The sequence below is a fragment of the Natrix helvetica genome (assembly GCF_964273705.1).
Source record: "Natrix helvetica genome assembly, chromosome: 2".
In the NCBI taxonomy this organism is placed as follows: Eukaryota; Metazoa; Chordata; class Lepidosauria; order Squamata; family Natricidae; genus Natrix; species Natrix helvetica.
In genome coordinates, this window is record NC_138552.1 from 151,207,738 (window position 1) to 151,228,402 (window position 20,665).

General features: G+C 40.3%; 1 protein-coding gene across 3 annotated transcripts in view; it reads right to left on the minus strand.

Moving 5' to 3' along the window:
• GRHL1 (grainyhead like transcription factor 1) overlaps positions 1 to 20,665 on the minus strand; it is a 62,864-nt gene that overhangs the window by 30,527 nt on the left and 11,672 nt on the right. For 2 of the 3 annotated variants that reach the window (XM_081944997.1, XM_081944996.1), the window contains exons 2-8: positions 19,654 to 19,840; positions 18,296 to 18,366; positions 16,571 to 16,961; positions 15,637 to 15,713; positions 14,348 to 14,504; positions 12,637 to 12,748; positions 10,591 to 10,685 (exon numbers count right to left, since the gene is read on the minus strand). In XM_081944997.1, the coding sequence (XP_081801123.1) occupies positions 10,591 to 10,685; positions 12,637 to 12,748; positions 14,348 to 14,504; positions 15,637 to 15,713; positions 16,571 to 16,961; positions 18,296 to 18,366; positions 19,654 to 19,840 (1,090 nt within the window). The remainder of the gene's footprint in view (positions 1 to 10,590; positions 10,686 to 12,636; positions 12,749 to 14,347; positions 14,505 to 15,636; positions 15,714 to 16,570; positions 16,962 to 18,295; positions 18,367 to 19,653; positions 19,841 to 20,665) is intronic. The other variant, XM_081944998.1, reaches the window with a different exon arrangement.

Below are 20,665 nucleotides of genomic sequence, written 5' to 3' on the forward strand. Positions count from 1 at the left end.
TAAAAGGAATAAATTGTGTTGCATTGACTCAGAATCCTTAGTCTACTCTTTCCCTACTTCTAGTTTTCCTAACCGTGGCAACTTTAAGGCATGTGGACTTCAACTCCCAGAATTCACCAGCCAGCCAATCTATTGCCCGACTTTGTCCAATCTGCCATACTTTGTCCAGTCTGAAGTAATTGGTTTAAGAATATCATGATAATCAAGAGAGAAACGCTAACAGCGAGGATAAGATTTGTGGAGGATGATGCCTTATTCTATCAATTGCCAGAACTAGTAAGTCCCACTACCACATGCTGAGCAAAGGAGTTTTTGGAAGAAGTGATAGCGGGCCCAATGCAGGAGAAAGGAAAGTCTCTGTCCTGCCCCACTCCATACCTGCTTTTTGTATTACAATGTCACATTTTGGGAAATCACGTGTTAAAAACTGTGAAGTACATTCCCCGTGATTTAAAAATTAAATTTAAAATATTGTTTTAAAATGATTAAAAAGGAACGGTCGGTAACTGTCTTTGGTTGCCGATGTAAGAAATGTGAGCATTCTTTTAACTCACATGATTTGGTCTTGTTTTGTTACAGCTTTGTTTTGGTTTCAAATTAATACATTCATTAATATAACTTTGGAAAGAAATATTATATTTAAGAATTTCAATATGATACTGAACTACATTCTAAATCGTGCATTTTGTCATCCCATGTAGACTTTGACTCTTTTAGGTCTGGGGTACAACAAAGAGGATAATTCTAGCTAGCTAGAAAAGGAACTCACCTTCCTTATTTTAAGAAATGGTCCAAGATATTATTGTTATCTATTTTTGAAAAGGATTTAGATTCTAAAAATAAGATAATATGTTATACTGTTATAGGATAAATTTAATGACGTACAGGTGTAGAAATTCCATATAGGTATTTAAATTTATCATAGTGATCATTCTTTCTATTGAGAAGGGATTGGGTTTTGTTATGTGTAGTTCATTTTAATTACTATTCAGAGTTCTTTCTCCTTTTTCTTTCTTTTTCTCTTCTTTTTTTCTTTCTTTCTTTTTCTCTTTCTTTCTTTCTCTTTCATTTTCCCCTTCTTCCTTTTTTCCTTTTTTTCCTTTCCTTTTTTCCCCTTTCCCCTTTCTTTCCTTCTTTCTTTCTTTTCTATATTCTTCTCCTTTGCACAGGCTCCTTTGAGTCAGTGTTGACTCTGGCAGCTGCCTAGACTAGTCCCTGTAGTTCTCTTGGCAAGATTTTCACAAGTGATTTGCCATGACTTTATTCTGCCTAGGATTGAAGGAGAGCATCTGACCCAAAGTCACCCAGCTGGATTTGTGACTAAGGCAGGAGTAGAACTCCAAATCTCTAGCCTGATGTCTTTACCACTATTCTAGATTGGCTCTCTTCATGATATAATCATTGTTTTACATGGTGTGGGTGTGGGTGTGTTTCCTCTTACAAACTTTGCACTAAGGAATGGGATTTGGCTTACATAAATAGTTCTCCACTTGCAGCCATTCAAAGTTACAATGGACTGTGAAAAAGCTACTTATAACCCAAATTCAAATTCATGTCTCAGCCGCCCCCCCCCCCCCAATCACGTGACTGCATTTTGGGCATTCTGCAACTGCCTGCATTTATGGCCATTTGCAGTACCCCATGATATAGATTTTCCCAGTTTGTGTTTTCAGCAGATGTGATGGTCTTTTCCAGGAAGGGTCTTTTGATGTGCACACACACTCTGCTGGGTAAAAGAACCCACAACAACACCTACAATATAGACAGTGATAAACTGATGATAATAATCATCTAGAGCAGTGGTGGGTTCCTATCGGTTTGGACTGGTTTGGCCGAAACTGTAGCGCCTGGGTCGCTGGAACTGGCAGCGACCCAGGCCTACCACGCCCCCGAACTGGTTCTTGCCGTAGGCACCACCCTCTTGTTTTTTGCTGCTGCGCATGCGCAGAGCAATTTTTTAAAGCACCCACGAGCAAACCGGCAGTAGTGACTACCGCCAGAACCCACCCCTGATCTGGAGTAATATCTTAATTTCTCTTATGAGATAGATATAAACAGATGTGATGGCGTACATTCCAACACTTTTCGCTCTCTAACCCTAACCCTAACTCATAACTTTGCAAATAAGCTAACAAAGCTAAGGAGCCCACCATTCAAGAATCCACCAATAGAAGACATTTCAAGGAGAAAGACAACCTAGCTTTTGCTGAATACATTTTTAGAGGCTTATTGTCACAAGTTACCCTTATGGCTAATTATTTGGAAACCTGCAACTACGTCTAGACAAATGATTGTACAGTACTGTGTGCTTCTTTTCAAACCCACTGCAAAACGATGAAGCAATAATCTGCTGTAAGATGCCAAATGGCCATGAAATACAAACCTTGTAATGAGAAAAGTGGGACCAGTTGAAGGAGGGAAAGGAGAGTGAAAACAATACTGTACAATACTTTAAGAACCAGGCTATAGATATGTTTGTATTTGTTTTTACACAATTGCTTTTCCTAACTTGGTGCTGGCTATCTCATGGAGGGATATCGTCTTGAAGTAAGCTACCCTATGGACCGTCATGTATCTTTCCTGATTTCTTTTTATTCTCAGTAAGTCCTTCAATCTTCCTTTCTAACTAATTGATATTATATACCGTATTTTTCGAACTATAAGACACACCGGAGTATAAGATGCACATTTAAAAAAAAAAGTTTTTGCACTCTGCAGGATTCCCAAACCCTCTGCACGTCTCATTTTATGCAAAAAAAAAGGGAGGACATGAGGAGCTTTGAGAGGCTTATAGAGTGCTCCTGGGGGCTGGGGGGGGACAAAAAACGAACAAAAAATGGCCCACTTTTTGCAAAAACGACTATTTTTTTGAAAAAAAGGGGGACATGCAGAGGCTTTGGGAGGCTTGTAGAGTGCTCTTGGGGGCTGGGGGGGAGCAAAAACACCCTGGGTTTTGCTCATTTTTTCCCTCCCCAGTCCCCAGGAGCACTTTGCAAGCCTCCCAAACTCTCTGCACGTCCATTTTTGCAAAGGGGGCAGGGTTTCAGTAGGCCAAAAATGCTGTATTCAAACCCAGATTTTCACTCTCTTTTTTGGGAGGAAAAGGTGCGTCTTATACTCCAAAAAATGCAGTATGTTTCCCTCAGTGACGTGCGGTGAGGTTTATGACTGGTGAGGCACTGACACAGTGCTGAGTTTCAAATATTTTTAGACTTGTGGACTTCAACTCCCATAATTCCACAGCCAGGCATGCTCAGTTCCAATTTAAAGCGACAGCATTTGTTTTTCTCCTTTGCTCCTTCTTTCTTTTTCTTTTTCTTCTCCTTCCACTCCTTCCTCCCTCTCTCCCTTCCTCCCCCTCTCTCAAACACACACACACACACACACACACACACAAGTTGGATTGGACTATCTCTCCTACCCCTTCCCTCTCTCACTCACTCTCAAACAAACCCCCACACACACAAAAGTTGGATTGGATATCTTTTCCAGTGGCTTGAAAGCAGCTCCTCTGCCATCCCCCCCCCCCATTCCCCTGCTGCCTTTCCCAAACACCTCCACCATTGCAAATGCAGCCTGCTGTCTGGGTGGGAAATGCCTGGAACACAATAAAGCCCACCCACCACCTCCTGCTGGCAGGCTGGGGTGAGAGGAGAGGCAGAGAAGCCGGAGGGGAGCCGAGCCTTCCAAAAGAAAGAGGCTGGGGGGAAGTGTGTGTACTACAGCATGGCTCTTTGCCTGGCTTCCTGCCTCCTCCTGTGGTCTCCTCAGTGCTCGCTTGTGCTCTCCCTCCCCAAGTGTAGTTTGATTGCAGGTGGAGCCATGTTGCCTTTTCAAACTTGTAATCAGTGAAGCTGGGCTAGATTTTTATATAGTTTTATCCAGCTGTGTGTGTGTGAGAGAGAAATGAATGGGGGCCTGGGGAGGAATTCACTACACTTGGGGAGGGAGAGCACCAGTGAGGTTAAGCAGAGTCATCCACGGTGAGGCAGCAACTAGCTCAGCTTTTTACTTTTACTTTTTTTTCATGATGAGAGTGGTGAGGCTGTGCCTCACTTGCCTCACCTGACTGCACGTCACTGGTTTCCCTTCTGTTCTCCATTGTTTAGCACATGTTAACTGGTTGACTTTGACTAATCTTGAAAAGGCAAAGTGAGGTGTAACCTACTTAGTAGTTGGGTGTGAGATCATTAGGGTTAAGCTGAGAAGTCTGAAATAAACACCTCAAAAGGAGGCAAAGAGAAACCATTTCCAGATGGTTGCCGAGAGTCTATATGGAGGTCAAGCTCATCTCAAAGGACTGCTTATCTTTTTATTTCTTAGCCGGTTCTTCCACTCATCTCCAAAACACCACTGAATTTATGCCTGCCACACATTTGTGCCAATTCAAGTTAACAGCGTTAAATGAAGTTTCTCTGAATTAAATGATGCAAAACTTGCTATCATGATTTACCACCCAAGAAATGTAGTAAGAACCTCACTTTAAGTCAGCTTTTGTCTCTACTTTCCCCGTGCACAGCACCACATAAAAGTCTTTGTTTGTGATTAAAAATAAATAAATGGAGCAGTCAAATGAACCATGTAATGAAAATAGTGGAAATTGGCTAGATCTCTTCCTGATAAGATCAGAGTGCTAAGAAAGAATTGCTGCTCTGTCTGCCAGTAATCTGATCAAGATTCACTGTCAAATCTGTTCTTTCTGAAGGAGGAGGAAAAGATTAAATAAGAAATACAGCAATCCAAAATAGTTATGGGAAATCTGTTTTTGCTTCCTGCTATTTGATAATGTTATAAGATCAAACTCAATTAGAATCCTTTAAAAAAAAAAACTTGGGCCTGTTGACATGGAAAAGGGGAATATTCATTATTGTTCTGCAGCAGCCTTTCCTAACATTTTGACTCCAATACTATTCAACCACAATTCTTCCCGGCCAGAAAATACAGCCAAGGATAAGCGATACTTTCTGCAAAATCTGGGAACCGAAAGTGGGGGGGAAATATTCAATAACATCATACTTTTCTGAAGTAAAGGCCATACTTCTCTAAGAAGGGAGCAATAGACTGTTCCTACAAGTCTTCACAATTAGGCCAACCCGGGTATGTAAAACTCCAACATACATACACATTTCACGATAACAAACAGCTATTTTAATTCCTTCAACTAAAGACATTAGGATGGTATAATGATGTCCCTCAACGTTATCAATATATCTACAGAATGTTTGAGGAAAGAGGTTTGCTACCAATATGTTTATTGGTAGTGTAGGAAAAGAGCCTGCGAACAGAGTCAAGAGAGGAATCAGCCTGGAATCATTACGTTAACATAAACGTTCTAAGTCCAACCCCTTTTGAATCCCATTAACTCTTACTAGCGCCAATTTAGTGCTGAACATTAGTTGACTAGTTTCTTGTGTATAGGTATAAGCATTAAATCAGCTTAACTAGAAGTTAATGTGTAGTCCTGACTCTTCACCCCTGACAGGTAATAAGCAACTGACATTAATGACATGGAGCCCAAACCCCTTCATTTCTCCCAAGGGCTCTGGATCAACATCTCACCCTTATCTACCAACTTGCTAGCTCTCACTTTAGCTGATATGAACACAGGAATGATGTTGGCCATGTTACAGATCGTTCTCTTTCATATGCACACAGTTTAGGATTAGACTGTCCACCTGCAAATCTGTACCACCACCCCCAATTTGGTAATAAGCCCCATATAATATGTACAATGGCGTTTAACTAAATAGGTATGTATAGAATTGCAGTACAACTTGTACATTTTTGGCCATCAATGCCCATGCTCCCTCCACTATCAATTTACAGTGTAGCACTCGCATATTCTGCCAGCGTTTAGAAGTTTTGAAACACCTTGCAGCTACCGATCAAGATGAATTATTTGTTTGTTAGCCTTTGGCTCATTCTACCTGTTCTCAAGGATTATTTAAGAGAGACACCAGGTGAATTTGCATGATGCAGAAATGAACTAATAAGAGGGTTCTTTCAACTTGAGCTCCAATGACTACCGGATTTCAATTAACCCTAAAAAAATTAGTTCAGTTTTAAAAAATAGCGCAATAAAGATTAATACCATGTTTTAGAGATTGCCATGCAGGAAACCTTGGCGTGTGAGATCTGCCTCATAGTTACGCCATTTTAAGCATCAGCATATGCTGACGTACTGGATGGATAAACACATCAGGCTTTACCTGATGAGGAGGGAATATTTATTTAGCAATAAAAATTTGGAACGGCTTCATGCCCATCCCCTAATCACCTCCTCCTCTGCCCACAAATCCTTCCTTAAAGAGTCCCCTGCCAAATTCAACTGTGAAAGCCTTCCATTTCCTCTCCTCTGAACATTTGCCCAGATCATCTGTCAGGTGCAGCTAAGAAAAGGGCAACAATCTTGTGATTCTCATGTTTTTTTGAAGCATTCAAAGTAGGAGTGGGGATGGGGGGGAGGGTAGGGCAGGAAACATACTCAACAGATCCTTCCCTTATGTCCTTGCTTGACTGTTTAAGGAATATATTGCTCAGTCTTCTGCCTCACCCAACTCTTTTTTTTTTTGTAAGTGATTTTAATTCATTTTTTTATTAATTTGCATCTTGCCTGTATTATTTTTCACTAACAGCACAAGGTGGCAAGCATATCCAACACACCTTCCTCCTCCAAATTTTTCCACAACAATCCTGTGAAGTGGGTTGGGCGGAGAGAGGGTGACTTGCCCAAGGTCACCCAGCTGGCTTTCATGGATAAGGCGGGACTTGAACTCATGGTCTCTCATTTTCTAGCCTGATACTTTGGGATATTATTTTTGTTTATATAAAGGCCTAGGAAACCCCTAGATTTTGCAAAATAAATATAGTACATGGCAACAGTCTACTGCTTTGTTTGGAAGTATACCCAACTATTCAAAGACACTTAAAAAGGCAAAAGTCACGTGGTATGTGCAGAGATGAAAGGAACAGATTGAGAGAAAGTGGTTCAACACATCAATAAAGTGAATTATTCAAAGCTGAACAGAGATTTTAATCCAGGTTTCAGATTATAGTTAACATATTATGATAACTCTCTAGAACAGGGGTGTCAAACTCAAGGCCCACGGGCCTGATCCAGGCCTGCGGGGTGCTTAGATCTGGCCTGTGGGGCCAGCGTGGAAATAGCAAAGGACCAGCCCACGGTGCCTCTGCCTCCCATGCACCCCGTTTTCGGCCTGGAAAGCCTCCTGCAGCACTCTGCCACCCAAAACAGGGCACAGGAGGCCTGCGGAAGACAATGCTGATCTTGCCCTCAAATCCAGTTTGACACCCCTGCTCTAGAAAGACTGACACTGCAGTCCTAAGAACTGTTCGTGGAGAATAGATCCTACTGAAAACGGGACTTCCTTCTGATTAACTATGAAAAATATTACCCTCTGAGTTATATATACAATACTGCCATCAATGCTAAGGTTTGTGTATATGGAGTTCCAGTGATGTTCAATTCTTCAACAAATAACTCTTGATCTGAATGCAGTTTAAAACTGCTCTGGAAACCATACTCTTAAGTTCAGAATCTAGACTAGAGTGACATGGGAGAAAGCTCTGTATCCAGAAAAGGAGCCTGATTTACGAGGTAGCCCAATTCCAAATCTCTCCTGGTGATACTTGACAATTAGCTGCTCCTTCTCACTTACAGATTTTGTCAAAGTTTCTTTATTCTAAACCAGCCAGGAGAAGATGCAGAAACGGCTTCTGGAATTCTTTCTTGTTTGAGAGAAAATGAGGAATGGCATTTGAAAGAGCAGCAGTCTTTCCTCACCCGCCCAAATAAACATATGCAGACAGAAATGCATATTGAAATGTTGCAGTCCTTTTTGTACACCTGTTACAGGTGCTGCAGCTGAGGGATCAGGAAAGGCAAGGTATTCTAGGACGCTATTTAGGATATAATAGCGAGAGAATCTTAAAAACATGTCACAGTTTCTCTCTGATACTAAACAGAATCAACTCAGGATTATCATGTGTTTCTTTATCACACCAGGGCTAAACTGATGTTTACTTAACACTTCATTCCTCAAGGCCGTCTCCATATTCCCCTATATGTACACATAGATATATACACACAAGGAGGCTAGATTACTAGCCCAAAAGTCTTGGCATACTGTTCATATTCAGGATGCTACTTTTTTGTACTTATTTCTCCTAAATAGAGGGATACACAGAACCATGCAAGAGGGGTTCTTCCTTTTGATCTCTAGCAAAAGGCAGACCTTGAAAATAACCCAGCCCTAAATTCTTCAGGAAGGAAAGCAGTGCTCTTGAAATCCAGTGGCAAATGCAGAGGTTTATTAATGTAGATATTTCAGGGGCTGCCCCAAAGAAGAGGGAGTCAAGCTATTCTCCAAAGCACCTGAGGGCAGGACAAGAAGTAGTGGGTGGAAACTAATCAAGGAGAGAAGCAACTTAGAACTAAGGAGAAATGTCCTCACAGTTAGAACAATTAATCAATGTTAACAACTTGCCTCCAGAAGTTGTAAATGCTCCAACACTGGATGTTTTTAAGAAGATGTTGGATAACCATTTGTCTGAAGTGGTGTAGGGTTTCTTGCCTAAGCAGGGGGTTGGACTAGAAAACCTTCAAAATCCCTTCCAACTCCGTTGTTCTAAATTCTAGAGAGTATTTTTTTTTTAAATTAAATAGATCAAACGGTGGCACACCTTTAGTTCCCCGTTGCAATTAAGCCCTCTATCAGATCAGGATTCTATTAGTTCCAATAGGATTCCTGGTGAAAAGATCCTTTCCACTGCTGCCCTTTCCATGATCTATACTTGCTCTTTATATGGCTCATATCAGATTACCAATTGGATCCGCCTTTTCTACCCAAATTCATTCCACATACATTGGTCTTCAACTCACCTAATTCAGCCAAAGCGGACAAAGATCTTTGGCTATATTGACTAATGTTTATGGGAATTTGAGACTAATGTACCTGGACAGGTACCAGTTAAGAACATTTCTAGAAGAGACCTGGATCACTGCTGCTGCACCTAAGACTTGGTAGAATTCTCCTAAGACATTGGTAAATTTAGAAACATCATGAGCATTGATGGGCTTCCAGTGTGAAAGGCACCACCAAATCCTAAGAAATTATTTCAGAATCATTTGAGAATTCTTTTAATATCTCAAATAATTCTAAATATCTTTTTTTTCTGCCAAAGTTGAGAATATTCTGAACGAAACAAGAACCGATCAAGATCAAACCAGTGGCTTGGAAAAACCTTCAATAACACAATTTTGGTTATTGTTCATTGATGAAATTTTGCTTCTCTTTTGAACGTCTAATAAATATGAGAATTATTTATTATATTTATTAAAGGTATATGCCGCCTGTTCAAGGAGACTCTGAGTGGCAAATATGGTTACCCATCATTCTCTGAAAGCTCCATACCGAAACACAAGGAAAGTTCCATAGGTGACATCACCATGAGTCTATCTAGCGATATCCACGGGGCAAATGGAAAATGAAAAATGACTCCATTCGATTGACATGCAAGGACACTTGGTGGAGGAGATGGACTATTTGCAGAGGACTACAAGTTCCAGCCTGCAAACACACCTCTGTTTAAACTGAGAGGACTGAAAGCTATGTGTTTGAATAGGAGCAGCAGTCTCAGATGCTGAACCAACCACCTTGCCTTCTGCTGGAAGAATACCAAAAAGGCCTAGTGCACTTTCTGACTGACTCCTGTTCATTCACGCCTTTTTTGATCAGACTAAGCCCAGAGGCAAGGGGGAAAAAATTAGTCAGAAAAGGGTCACCTTTTTTGGGCTTCGTGCCATTTCATAATCCAAGCTGTGACGCTTTCATCAGTTTATTTTCCCAGAAAGCTTTTGACAATCTTTTAGCAGCAATTTAATCATAGTTTGTTTTTAAGAGAGCTATGAGCTTAATTTTTGTTTTCTTTCTAGTGTTTTCCCACAAGAGAGCTTCTTACCCATGTCAGTGCTGGTTTTTTGGGACCACCCAACTATTGATTCATTGGTTGTGACAGGAATTGTCCAACCAGCCTGTAACCCAAGCCTGATGTCATAGGCTAAGAAAGAGAGAGAGAGACTGGCTCAAAGTCACCAGCAGCTTTCATGCCTAAGGCAAGACTAGAATTCACAGTCTCCTTGTTTCTAGCCTGTGCCCCGCCCACTTGAGCATGCACGTGCCACCGCCCCACGCCCCATTTTGGTCCTAGCAGACCTCCCTGAAGCCTTCTGGCATGGGGGAACACCACATACCCCCATGCTCTCCCTGCCCCCCACGCGTGCACGCATGACCCCCCCTACCCCTGTGCATGCATGTACATCTCCCACATGCTTCCTGCGCATGCGGAGACTCAAAAATCAGCTTGCTGACAGGAGGCATGCGCGCATAGGCATTGGAGATGTGCTGGGGCAACAGCTCGCATGTCCATAGAGGGCTGCACGTGCCACTTGTGGCATGCGTGCCATAGGTTCGCCATCACAGAACTAGAGACAACTGGCTCTCAACTTAAGCTTTCCCTTTCTTTCATTAATACTCAGAAGGGTCATGAAGGAAGAGCCCTGGCACTTACCTTTGCTTCATCATTAATGTCCCAAGTGAAGGAGATGGCATTATAGGCTATCTCTTCAATATTATTTATGGTGTTGAAGCTCTCCTTATAATCAGCTGTTGACAACATAAAGGAGGGAAAATATATTAAAATAGCTTAGTTGACTGACAAAACAAGACCCAAATTAAGCAAACAGTCATTTTTCTTCTGAACTGTCTTAGAGAAGACAAAAGAAATCTAAATGTTTCTTTGGGCCTCCCTTTAAGTTTTGATTTAAGTACAATGCAGGAAATGAAATTAAGAAATAGCAAAGGAGACAGGCAATACCTGCTGCCTTTGTTACGCCTTCAATTCTCCTCTAAAAAATGTTAGACAGCACAACCAGGATATGGCTGCTCTTCATAAAATCTCACAATAAAGGAAAATTTGCATGTGCGTCTCCCTTTAAGGGCTAAGGATTAATCCCCACTTTTATTTACAAGAGGAAGAAAAAAAAAGATTGACTGCAACCCAGCCTTCAAACCAAAGGAGCTGGAAATGGGCCAATCACAGCTTGGCTAAAAGCAAATGGGTATCTCTAATGTCGTCTTTCATCTCCTTGCCCAAACTGTACCTAAGGCTTGACTTCTGCCAGCGACTCAATCTTGGAACCTGTTTTGCAACCTCAAAGCGTCCTTTGAGAGCTCTGACTAAGAAGCAATAGCAACTTTGCTCATGTGAAGAGTGTCTTTCCCCTCTGCACTGAGTCACCACTTCTGATCCATACAGAGGTGGGTTCCTACCGGTTTGGGCTGGTTCGGCCAAACCGGTACTGGTATGGCAGCCTGGGTGGCTGGAACCAGCAGCGACCCAGGCTTGCCACGCCCCCAGACCAGTTCCCCGGTTGCTGCCGCCATCTTGTTTTTAGTTCTGCACTTACGCAGAACAATTTTAATTGAACTGCGCATGCGCGCGCAAAGCACACGCACGAGCGAACCGGCAGTAAAGCCGGCCAGAACCCAATCCTGATTTATAGAGCCAAGAGGTTCCAGGATTGATGGCATGAAATACAGGCAACATTGAGGGGTTTGGGGATTAAGAATGAAAAAAAAATGCTGTTTTGGGGAAGAGGGATAGAAGAAAAAGAGGATTCTAAGAGGGGATGACTGAAAATTTAATGAAGTTCAGAAAAGAGGATTATTAAAATTTCTGCGATGTTCAGATACGATAAACTTGATATAGGTAGACAGTGTGGCACAAGAATTGTAACAGCTGCATCCCGTTCTGTTTGAGCAACCTTGCAGAAGCTTGCAGCACAGTCCACCCAACGAACCATTCTCCAGCTTTCAGCGTTAGAGATTCTTTTTAAAATCCATTCCAAATTCAAACTTCTTTTTTTTAATTAAGGTTTTTATTTTTATTGCAAATTTTTACATATTTTTTGAACAAAGTGTTGCCCGGATCTTTTCTTTTATGCCCTCTCATATACTGTACATAATCCATTTTACATCATATCTCTGTTTCCAATTTCAGCCATATTATTCTCTTTCTATATTTTTTATCTTAAACTTATTTTTTTCTTAGTACATAAACACCCTTAATCGCCCTTAATTTCTAATCTCTTACAATAACATCAACTCCACTGCTAAATATGTTTCTCAAATTCCCCATCCCATTCTTTAACATTTCATCTTTGTCTCTTAATGTAAATTATCTTCAAAGTTAAACCAAATTGCCATTTCACATTTCATCTGTTGGCCTGTTTTGCTGTAAGCAACATACATCATCAGAATCATTTTTTTACATAAAGAACAAGTTCAAACTTCTGTTACTCAACTATGAATCCATTTGATCAATCAATCGGCTGGTCAACTGATCAAGCGACAGAGATTGGTCTATTTGTTTAAATCTGTAATTCTCTCCCAAACAAAAATATCCTGATGGGCAGTTGGATTTCCATCTAACCCCAAAAGAGGGCCAGGAAAGATTGGGAACCATTGACTGAAGATGGTCCTGAGCTCACAAGCAAACACAAGACCTGAAACCTGCTAAGTTGCGTTTGGCACCTGCTACTTGAGAGCTTCTTACCTATGTCAATGCACCTTTGTTTAGCTGTGTGTTGCCTGGAGTGCCAGTACTTCCAGTGCCTGAGCTGATCCTCCCGGCTCTTATCCTCAGCAAATACAACCATGATGACACTCTGCAAAGAGGAGGAAAGAGAAAGGCGGGGGGGGGGGGAGAGCAGAAAAGCTTCATTAACAGAAAAACCATATGGTGAGGGGGGTGCCCATTTTTTGCTGAAGGGTGGATAGCTACTACCTAGGACTATGACGGCGAATCTATGGCACGCATGCCACAGGTGGCAGGTGGAGCCATTTGTTAGGGCACGCAAGGTGTTGCCCTGTCAGTTCCAGCGTGCACCTTCATTTTCAGCTGTTTTTTGCACATTGGCCTTCCGCTTTGCACATTGGGCCATTTTTCTCCCTACGGAGGCTTCAGGGAAGTCTCCTGAAGCCTCTGGAAGGCCTCCAGGGGGGCGGGGGAGGCCGTTTTCACCCTCCCCAGGCTGCTAGAAAGCCTCTGGAGCCAGAGGAGGGCGAAAAGTAGGTCCATCGTGAGCCAAAAGTGGGGAGAGGGTGGGAGTCGCATGTGCTTGTGCAGGGGGATTGCACACATAGAATTATGGGTGTGGGCATGCACGAAACCCCCTGCGCTCCCCCCGCTTTTGGCATGCAATGGCAAAAAGGTTAGCCATCATTGACCCAGGACTAGCAACTCTGGAAATTTATCTCTTCCTTCTTTATCTGTGGGCTCTGAGGGGCAAGTGAAGTGAACTTTCCAGATTTAGAAGAACAAGCTTCTCAGATTTGAGAACGACAATGGCAGCCACAAGGAATTAACCCTGAAGGGTGCCTGAAAACCAGAGAAAAGGCTGAAGTACTTCCTCCATCTATAATCCAAAACAGCAACACCTTTCTTTCAAAAATATCACAGGCTGAAAAATAAAGTTCTGGAAATAGTTCTACAACGGCAGCAAAAGTAAAAGTCCTCAGACAATAATGTCATAACATTTCAAAAAATCATAACTTGGAATAGTTTAGGAAGCAGCATCATAATAAAATAATGGAATATTCTTGTTAAGTAGGCTGATAGCATTCTGCCTTTCAATGGTACTTGAAGATGTCCCATATATTCTTCCAAAAGAAAGGAAGAACCTCCCATTTATTTAGGAAAGTTAGAAATAAACACCTGCTCTTTGCAATGAGGATTACTAAGTATCACTGAGGAAGTCTGGTTCATTATAGGATCATAATAATCGGTTGCGTGTTTTTGCAAAAATCAAACCAGTCCAGCCACAAAACTTTGTCATTGTTCATGATTTTATACTTTTTCATAGATAGGTGTTTTGATGTATGTGAATATTATGAATGAAGAAGGTAGTAATTATTTGTCAGCCTGATTTAATTAACAACCACTGTCAAGACCTAAAGAAAGAATTGTACACACCTGGTCCAAAAATACTGGGTTAATTTAGATTAACACTACAATACAGCTTCCCAGACGGCAAGCAAAAAAGTCTATATATTCTAAGGAAAAACTTGCTAAGAAGAAGGGAAATAAGTTGATGGATCAGATCTAAGTCAATTGAGAATAGTTATGAACTATTTATAGCCCTCAAATTATGGGTAGCCCATAAGAAGTTTGGGTCATCCACAAACAAATTATTTCCCCTTTTGCACACCAGAAATGCTATTGCCATTAGCTTCTCTCCTTCACACTTTCCTTAGTTGTAACTCACTCTGACTTTACTGATGGGTTGATGGATTCCTTCACCACCACTAATTTCCTTCAGTGTAATGGGATAAAACTGCCCCTTGTTTAGATAAGTCATCGTATTATCTCCTGGCTTCTGCCGAAGTGATTTTGAAGCTTCCAACGTATATTCAAAGTTGTTCCTGGAAAAATTCAGAACAGGAAGTTTTAGAAACAACGTATTGCATGAAATCATCCAAGCATACCAATCCCAATGTGCTAGATATTAAAGCTGAAGACTCAATACTGGCGACCGATGGCAGATTAAGGCTCACTGGTGCCCTAAGCACTGACAAATCTTGGTGCTCCCCCTGTTTTGTACATACTGTACAAATCTTCATTGGGTTTTTTTTTCTTTCTCAACTTTGTGGTGCCCCCTTGGGCATGGTGTCCTAAGCACATGCTTAGTCTGCAGAATGGTTAATACACCACTGAGTGGGACTGACCATAAATGGTAGATATGTGAGAAATACAGGATTGGAAATTTAAAATGACATCATCTGGATCCTCTCTTATAATTTTAGGAACAAGGCAGAGGATTTGCAGACTTTAAAAATGCCACCAGAAGTATCTAGAATTTGGTACTCTGATTTAAAAATCTGATGTATCTCAATTGCTCAACTGCTGTGAAGATGTTACACTCACTAATCTGCACTTGGTTTACAGTAGTTTATATTTGTGTAGAATGAGAAAAAAACGCTGCCTAGAAAGTAATGAGTAAAGTAATAACTTTTATATAATGCTTTCAAAGCACCTCGTTTTCATTGTCTGATTCAATGAAACTCTCAACTCTCCTCCAATAGACAGTGTCTCTAATAATTAGAGACACTGTGACTAAAGTGATGAAAAAAGCTCTTGAGACCCACTAATGTGTTTGTGGTAGAAGCATTTTCTGATTCACACCTCACTTTCTATGGTACACCAAAAGAGCAATGAAATACACTTCCACAGACTCAATATTAATCCACCTGCTTTCCTTTGTGAGGCCACACTGCTTTACAATCCGCAACGCCATACTTTTAAGTATCAAGCCAGGGGCGGAAAAGTACCTCAATTTACCTAGGCACATTCTTGTGTATGTGTTCTGATTCATGTGATATTTCCAAAGGGATTAGGAGTGGAATGGCCAAATCTCACCACTCGGGGATTCAGTCTTTCATTTCACAAAGCAGAGCACGAGCAAGAGGACGGAGCAAATGTGAGGTGTGTCAAGACAAGCTTGCAAGAGCATTCAGATGTTGTGCAAGAGCTAAATTTGCAGGGAAAATCACTTACCCAGTAATGCTTTCAAACACATAGTCTTCAGAATTGACATTGGCCATCCGAAGATTCAGTTCAGAAGGGAAAAAAACCTGTAGGTATTCATAAGGATTTCAGACAAACAGTCATTTTTAAATAGCACTACAGTACTAAATTTATCATCAATAGACTATTTGCTGACACCCATAATTCAGATTTTAAAAAAGCTTAGTCTAGAACCAGGTAACCCATGTATGACACAAATATAATTTGTTCACATTCAAGGTGAGTGATCCATATTTTCCTGTAAGGTGAGCCATGTTCTCTTGCTAGCAATTTCATACTCTACAGAAGTTGCTTTTGTTTTAAATTTAGAATTATATACCCATATCCAGCCTGGAAGAAAATCTTCTATTTCTAATCCACTGGACTGAAATTTCAGGTTTACATAAGAATTAAATAGGAACTTGATATCCATGTACAGATTAGTGAGTACACTCAAAATCATAGGGGAAAAGAGAAGGAATGTCATTGTTATTTATTCTCAGAGCTGGGGTTAGTCTCTGCTTTTAAGATGGTCAACATTCAAGTAGCCAAATTCTAAGATCTGCATTTTTAATCTTTTTCCAACATAATCTCATTATGTTTACTCAGAATTTATCGTGATTATCTTACATGAATATCTCTAGCAGAGTCTGGACAATGAGCAGGAACAAAAGGGTGACATCAAAGTTCTTATAATTATTCCCATCTATTATTTTGTTAACAAAAATTCCGTTTTACTGTTTTCATTATTTGTATAGTCACAATTTGCTACTGTAAGAACTCGTTTTTGTAATTCTCTGGAAGGCCAATTGTCTACCCAAGATCACGTTCCAACGTTATGTTGTACGGCTTTTCTTCATTACTACAGAAGACTCAGTTCTAGGCTAAGAACCCCATAAGCAAAAGACGCAGGTTACTTCTGTACCTCTTGCACACCTTCTTTAAAAGACTCTGAGAAGGTGGAATCAGGAGTACGTCGCTGGGAATTTTGAGGCTGGCTGTTGGTGCTAAACTGGTCAGTGTTGAGGCTCCGATCTAAAGCCACCACCCTCTCCGGCGCGTCTGGGTGATAGACATTTGGAGGGATGCCCACAGTAAAATTGTGCGACTGAGTTTCTGTCTTGATTGAATGGGTGGGCATAGATGCAATGGAGACGGTGACTGTAGTATCTGGGGTTGTAAGGTGGCCCCTCTTGTCCATGCCCATTTGGGAACTGTGTGGAAGGACAATATTCAAAGGCATGTTTTTCAAGACTTGCACTCTGTTCTCCCCAGCAGAAATAAGTGACTGTTCCATCAGGTTTGGCATACTGTTCCTAAACAAACAGGAGAACTGATTGAGTGGTAGATTAAGCATATGGCAGAAAGAATCAATTTCAAGAGGAGAAATGCTAATGCGGAAGCCTGTTTGATGTTACTTTTCCTCCGTGAATTATTCTCCTATTGCTACCAGTGAGCAAAAAACTAATCCAGACAACACATTGTTGGAAGAAAGACAATAGAAATACTAAGCACTGAGGGAATATTTCTGACCCTTCCACTATTTGTTCCTCTTTTTTTATTTTCTTCAGACTAGAGATAAGGGGGCAAAACACATGCATATAATCTTTCTTTCAAACTTAGCATTTTTGAATATTGGGATACGTCCTTTGCCCTCTTTAAGCGGTGACTATCTTTCAGTTCCTGGAATCTCTCAGAAATTCCTTAGCACCATCCTATAGTTGGTATGTCTAGCTTGAGGCTTTACACTAGCAGTTGCATTCACAAAACACACATTTTCATCAGAGACCAAGTATCTCAAGTAAAGACAGTGCAACTATAAATTAAAATCCAAACAGGCAAATCTTCTAATGCTTGTATAATCAAAGGTAGCAAGATCGCATTGCATGATTAGTTATAAAAGCACCACCAGAAACTCGTAACAATTGAAAGATTCAGATTATAATAAAAAAAGATATCTAGCTATAAGAAATGGGAAACTTTTCCTCCATAATATTTGAGTCCCCTCAAATCTGAAGCTGAGAGAGAAGTCAGCAGCAGTGGCAGATTCTTCATTTCAACTACTTTTGATGAAATCACAAAATTTTGAGTTGTAAAGAAGAAACAATAATCATATCCCTGCCATTTTTCAAAATTAAGCTGCAGAATTTTCTATAAATTTGTAGTGATAATCTGGACAAAAATATAATGACTTTTAGGACATGCCTAAAATGAGTTTGAATTTCCAAGAATTTATTCTTTTTGAAATACCCAAGTTTAGTCATATAAGCCAAGCACTTCTTTATTTATGTTAATCTACCTATATTAAGCCAAGAACAAGAGCGGAGATACATTTGTATTATATCTGGATATACTCAAGCTTTAAACAACTTGATAGTTTCCCTGGGTTCATATCTTGCACTAATTAAACCGTAACTTGGTTAATTGGCTTTGCCATACAATAGTGCGATTTACTAACACAATTATTGCAGCTAACCAATTTGTATAAGCTAAGATACTTTGATTTAATCAACAGCCGAGGGTAAACAAAATTCTGGTGTCAACTCACTATAAAGAAACCAAATCTCAATGTAGTTAAAAATTATTCCTTTCTTTAAAAAGGATCCTGGCTTAAAACATGCATACACACATTCAAAACTGAATACTGGACCTTTTCCCATGATCTTGATCAGACTGGTCTACATCTGGTTTCACTGTAGAAGCTTTCCTTTCCCGGGGAACCTTGTAGTATAAAATGTATCAATTACTTTATTAAAAGGACAATAACTAAGCACAGTTTTTTAGGATATTAACAATTACCGGAATACAGTGTATCACAAATACATTTTAAAAGCATAAGTATTTGGCTTGGAGATATCAGCTGAAAACAATCAGTCTTGTTTCAAAGCTAACAACTTCAGAATTGCTTTATCAATCAAACAGGAGATTATGGCCATGGCATTCTATTTTGTTATATGTCAGTTTAACCTTTGCTTTTTAAGACATGACACAAATATTGTAGAAATTCTACAGTCTAAAAAAAAAATGATCCCAGCTTTCGTAAAGATAAAGTAGATTATTTGTACTTTAACAACTTTTTTTCACAAAGTAATTTGCTTGTTAGCTCAGTATCCTCCAGCATGGAAATCTGCTGTATCAGCAACACCTTTGCATCCAAACATTTTTGTTTGCTAAACACAAACCATATAAATGACAGTGGGAACACCCTCTTTAAGCAGCTGACTATTTGTCAAAAAGGCAAGAATGTTGTACAAAATGGCTTTAAGCACAACTTAGCAAATCAGAGGGGTGTGTATGTGTGCAGTCCTACGTGAGTCAAGAAGCACTGGAAAAATACACGCTCAACTGTAGGCAGTGTTTGTTTGCTTGTAAATCAACCATAAGCCACCTTGGAAGGCTTATCATAATCAGAACATAGAATTTTCAGGTTGGTCTATATATTTCAGGAATTCTGTGTTGAAACTCCAAGTCCAATAGACTATTAAAAGATGATGGTGGTGAGATGATGATGATAGTGGTGGTGGTAATGGTGATGAGAGGATGATGACAATGACGGCTACATCACTGAATCCCTAAGAATTCTTGGCAGTTTACAGAGAAGACACATCAGAAACAATATGCATAATAATCATACATATACATAATAGCCATGCATATGCACTGCTTTGATTTAATATACAAATACTGTAAAATAAAATTAACCAAACCAAACCAAAATGAAATAAAGCCACAAATGCCTTTACAACAGCTCTCTTCAGTCTGGCAGTTAGTTCTGAAGAGAGATCACTACTCATACTTGTGTTCGGCTTATAACCCTAGGGAGGAGAGGGAAGTAGGTAACAGTAAAGGTTTCCCTGTCCAGTTGTGTCCCACTCTAGGGTGAGGTGTTCAACTATTTAGGTCTTAATAGTAACATGAGGCTGACAGAAACCCATAGAGTTTACTGTTGCTAACCCCTGCGTGAAGAATGCGAAATAAATTCAAGCAGTCCGAGCTCCCATGAGCTACCTTATAGTAGTCGTACAAGAGGCCCAAAGCAGCTGCGCTGTCCTCATCCCCGTTGATGCTCATCATGGCTTTGGTAGCTGCTGTAAGGGGGTTTTCAAGAAAGGACTTCCAGGCTTCATCCTCACTAGTGTATGGTCGCCTTTGGGAATAGAGGGTTTCATTCTGAAGAACCAAGACAGGCCTTTTGCTTGAGAAAGAAAGAGAAAGAGAGATTGAACAAAGTACAATTACAAAGAAGTTGAACCCAAACTTTGATTGGCATCCAGAAGGTAAAGTACTTCCACCACCCATTAAAGTTTTGTGTGTCAGACAACAGTGCCCTTGTTGCCATTGACCACGTTTAACATGAATCTAGGAGAAGTAGGTTGTCTTACATACTAAGCCATAATGGTCAGATTCAAACTTACTCAAAACAAACCACATTATGATTTAGGATGAAATGTTGGATGACAATCTGAAGGGTACCCATTATCTGACCCATTATCGTTAATTGACGTAGGCTGACTTGATTCACCACTCAAAGTACACAAACAAACACAACATTCTGTAAGCTGTGCATATCTATTAAATTAATAGCTCACACCTTCTTGGCCAGGATCAATTTATTCTGTAGGAAAAGGCCCCAGCACACAAACGAAAACACTCACAGACTGTTTCCCAGCTATAGAATTTGACGTTCAACTTTATTATTTCACAATGTACAGTATTACTAGCCCAATTCTATTTTTCAGGAATCCAAGGAGGCAAAATATTTTCATTTTCATTAGCTATTGATGATTAAACTTTGGACATTATACACGGTGACTTAGGAATGTGGATCCCATTCATTTTTCAATGTTCTTCCAGGGCGGTGAAACTGTAACTTTCACATGCACTGGAATTTCAGTATTCCCCATCAGCCTGGTCAGCCAAAATTTGGAGAAAGTTTAGAATATTGAAGGGAGTTACAACCTACTGTAAGCTCAGAAATTGACCGAATTTAATATGTAAGAGACACTTGTTTTTACAATAA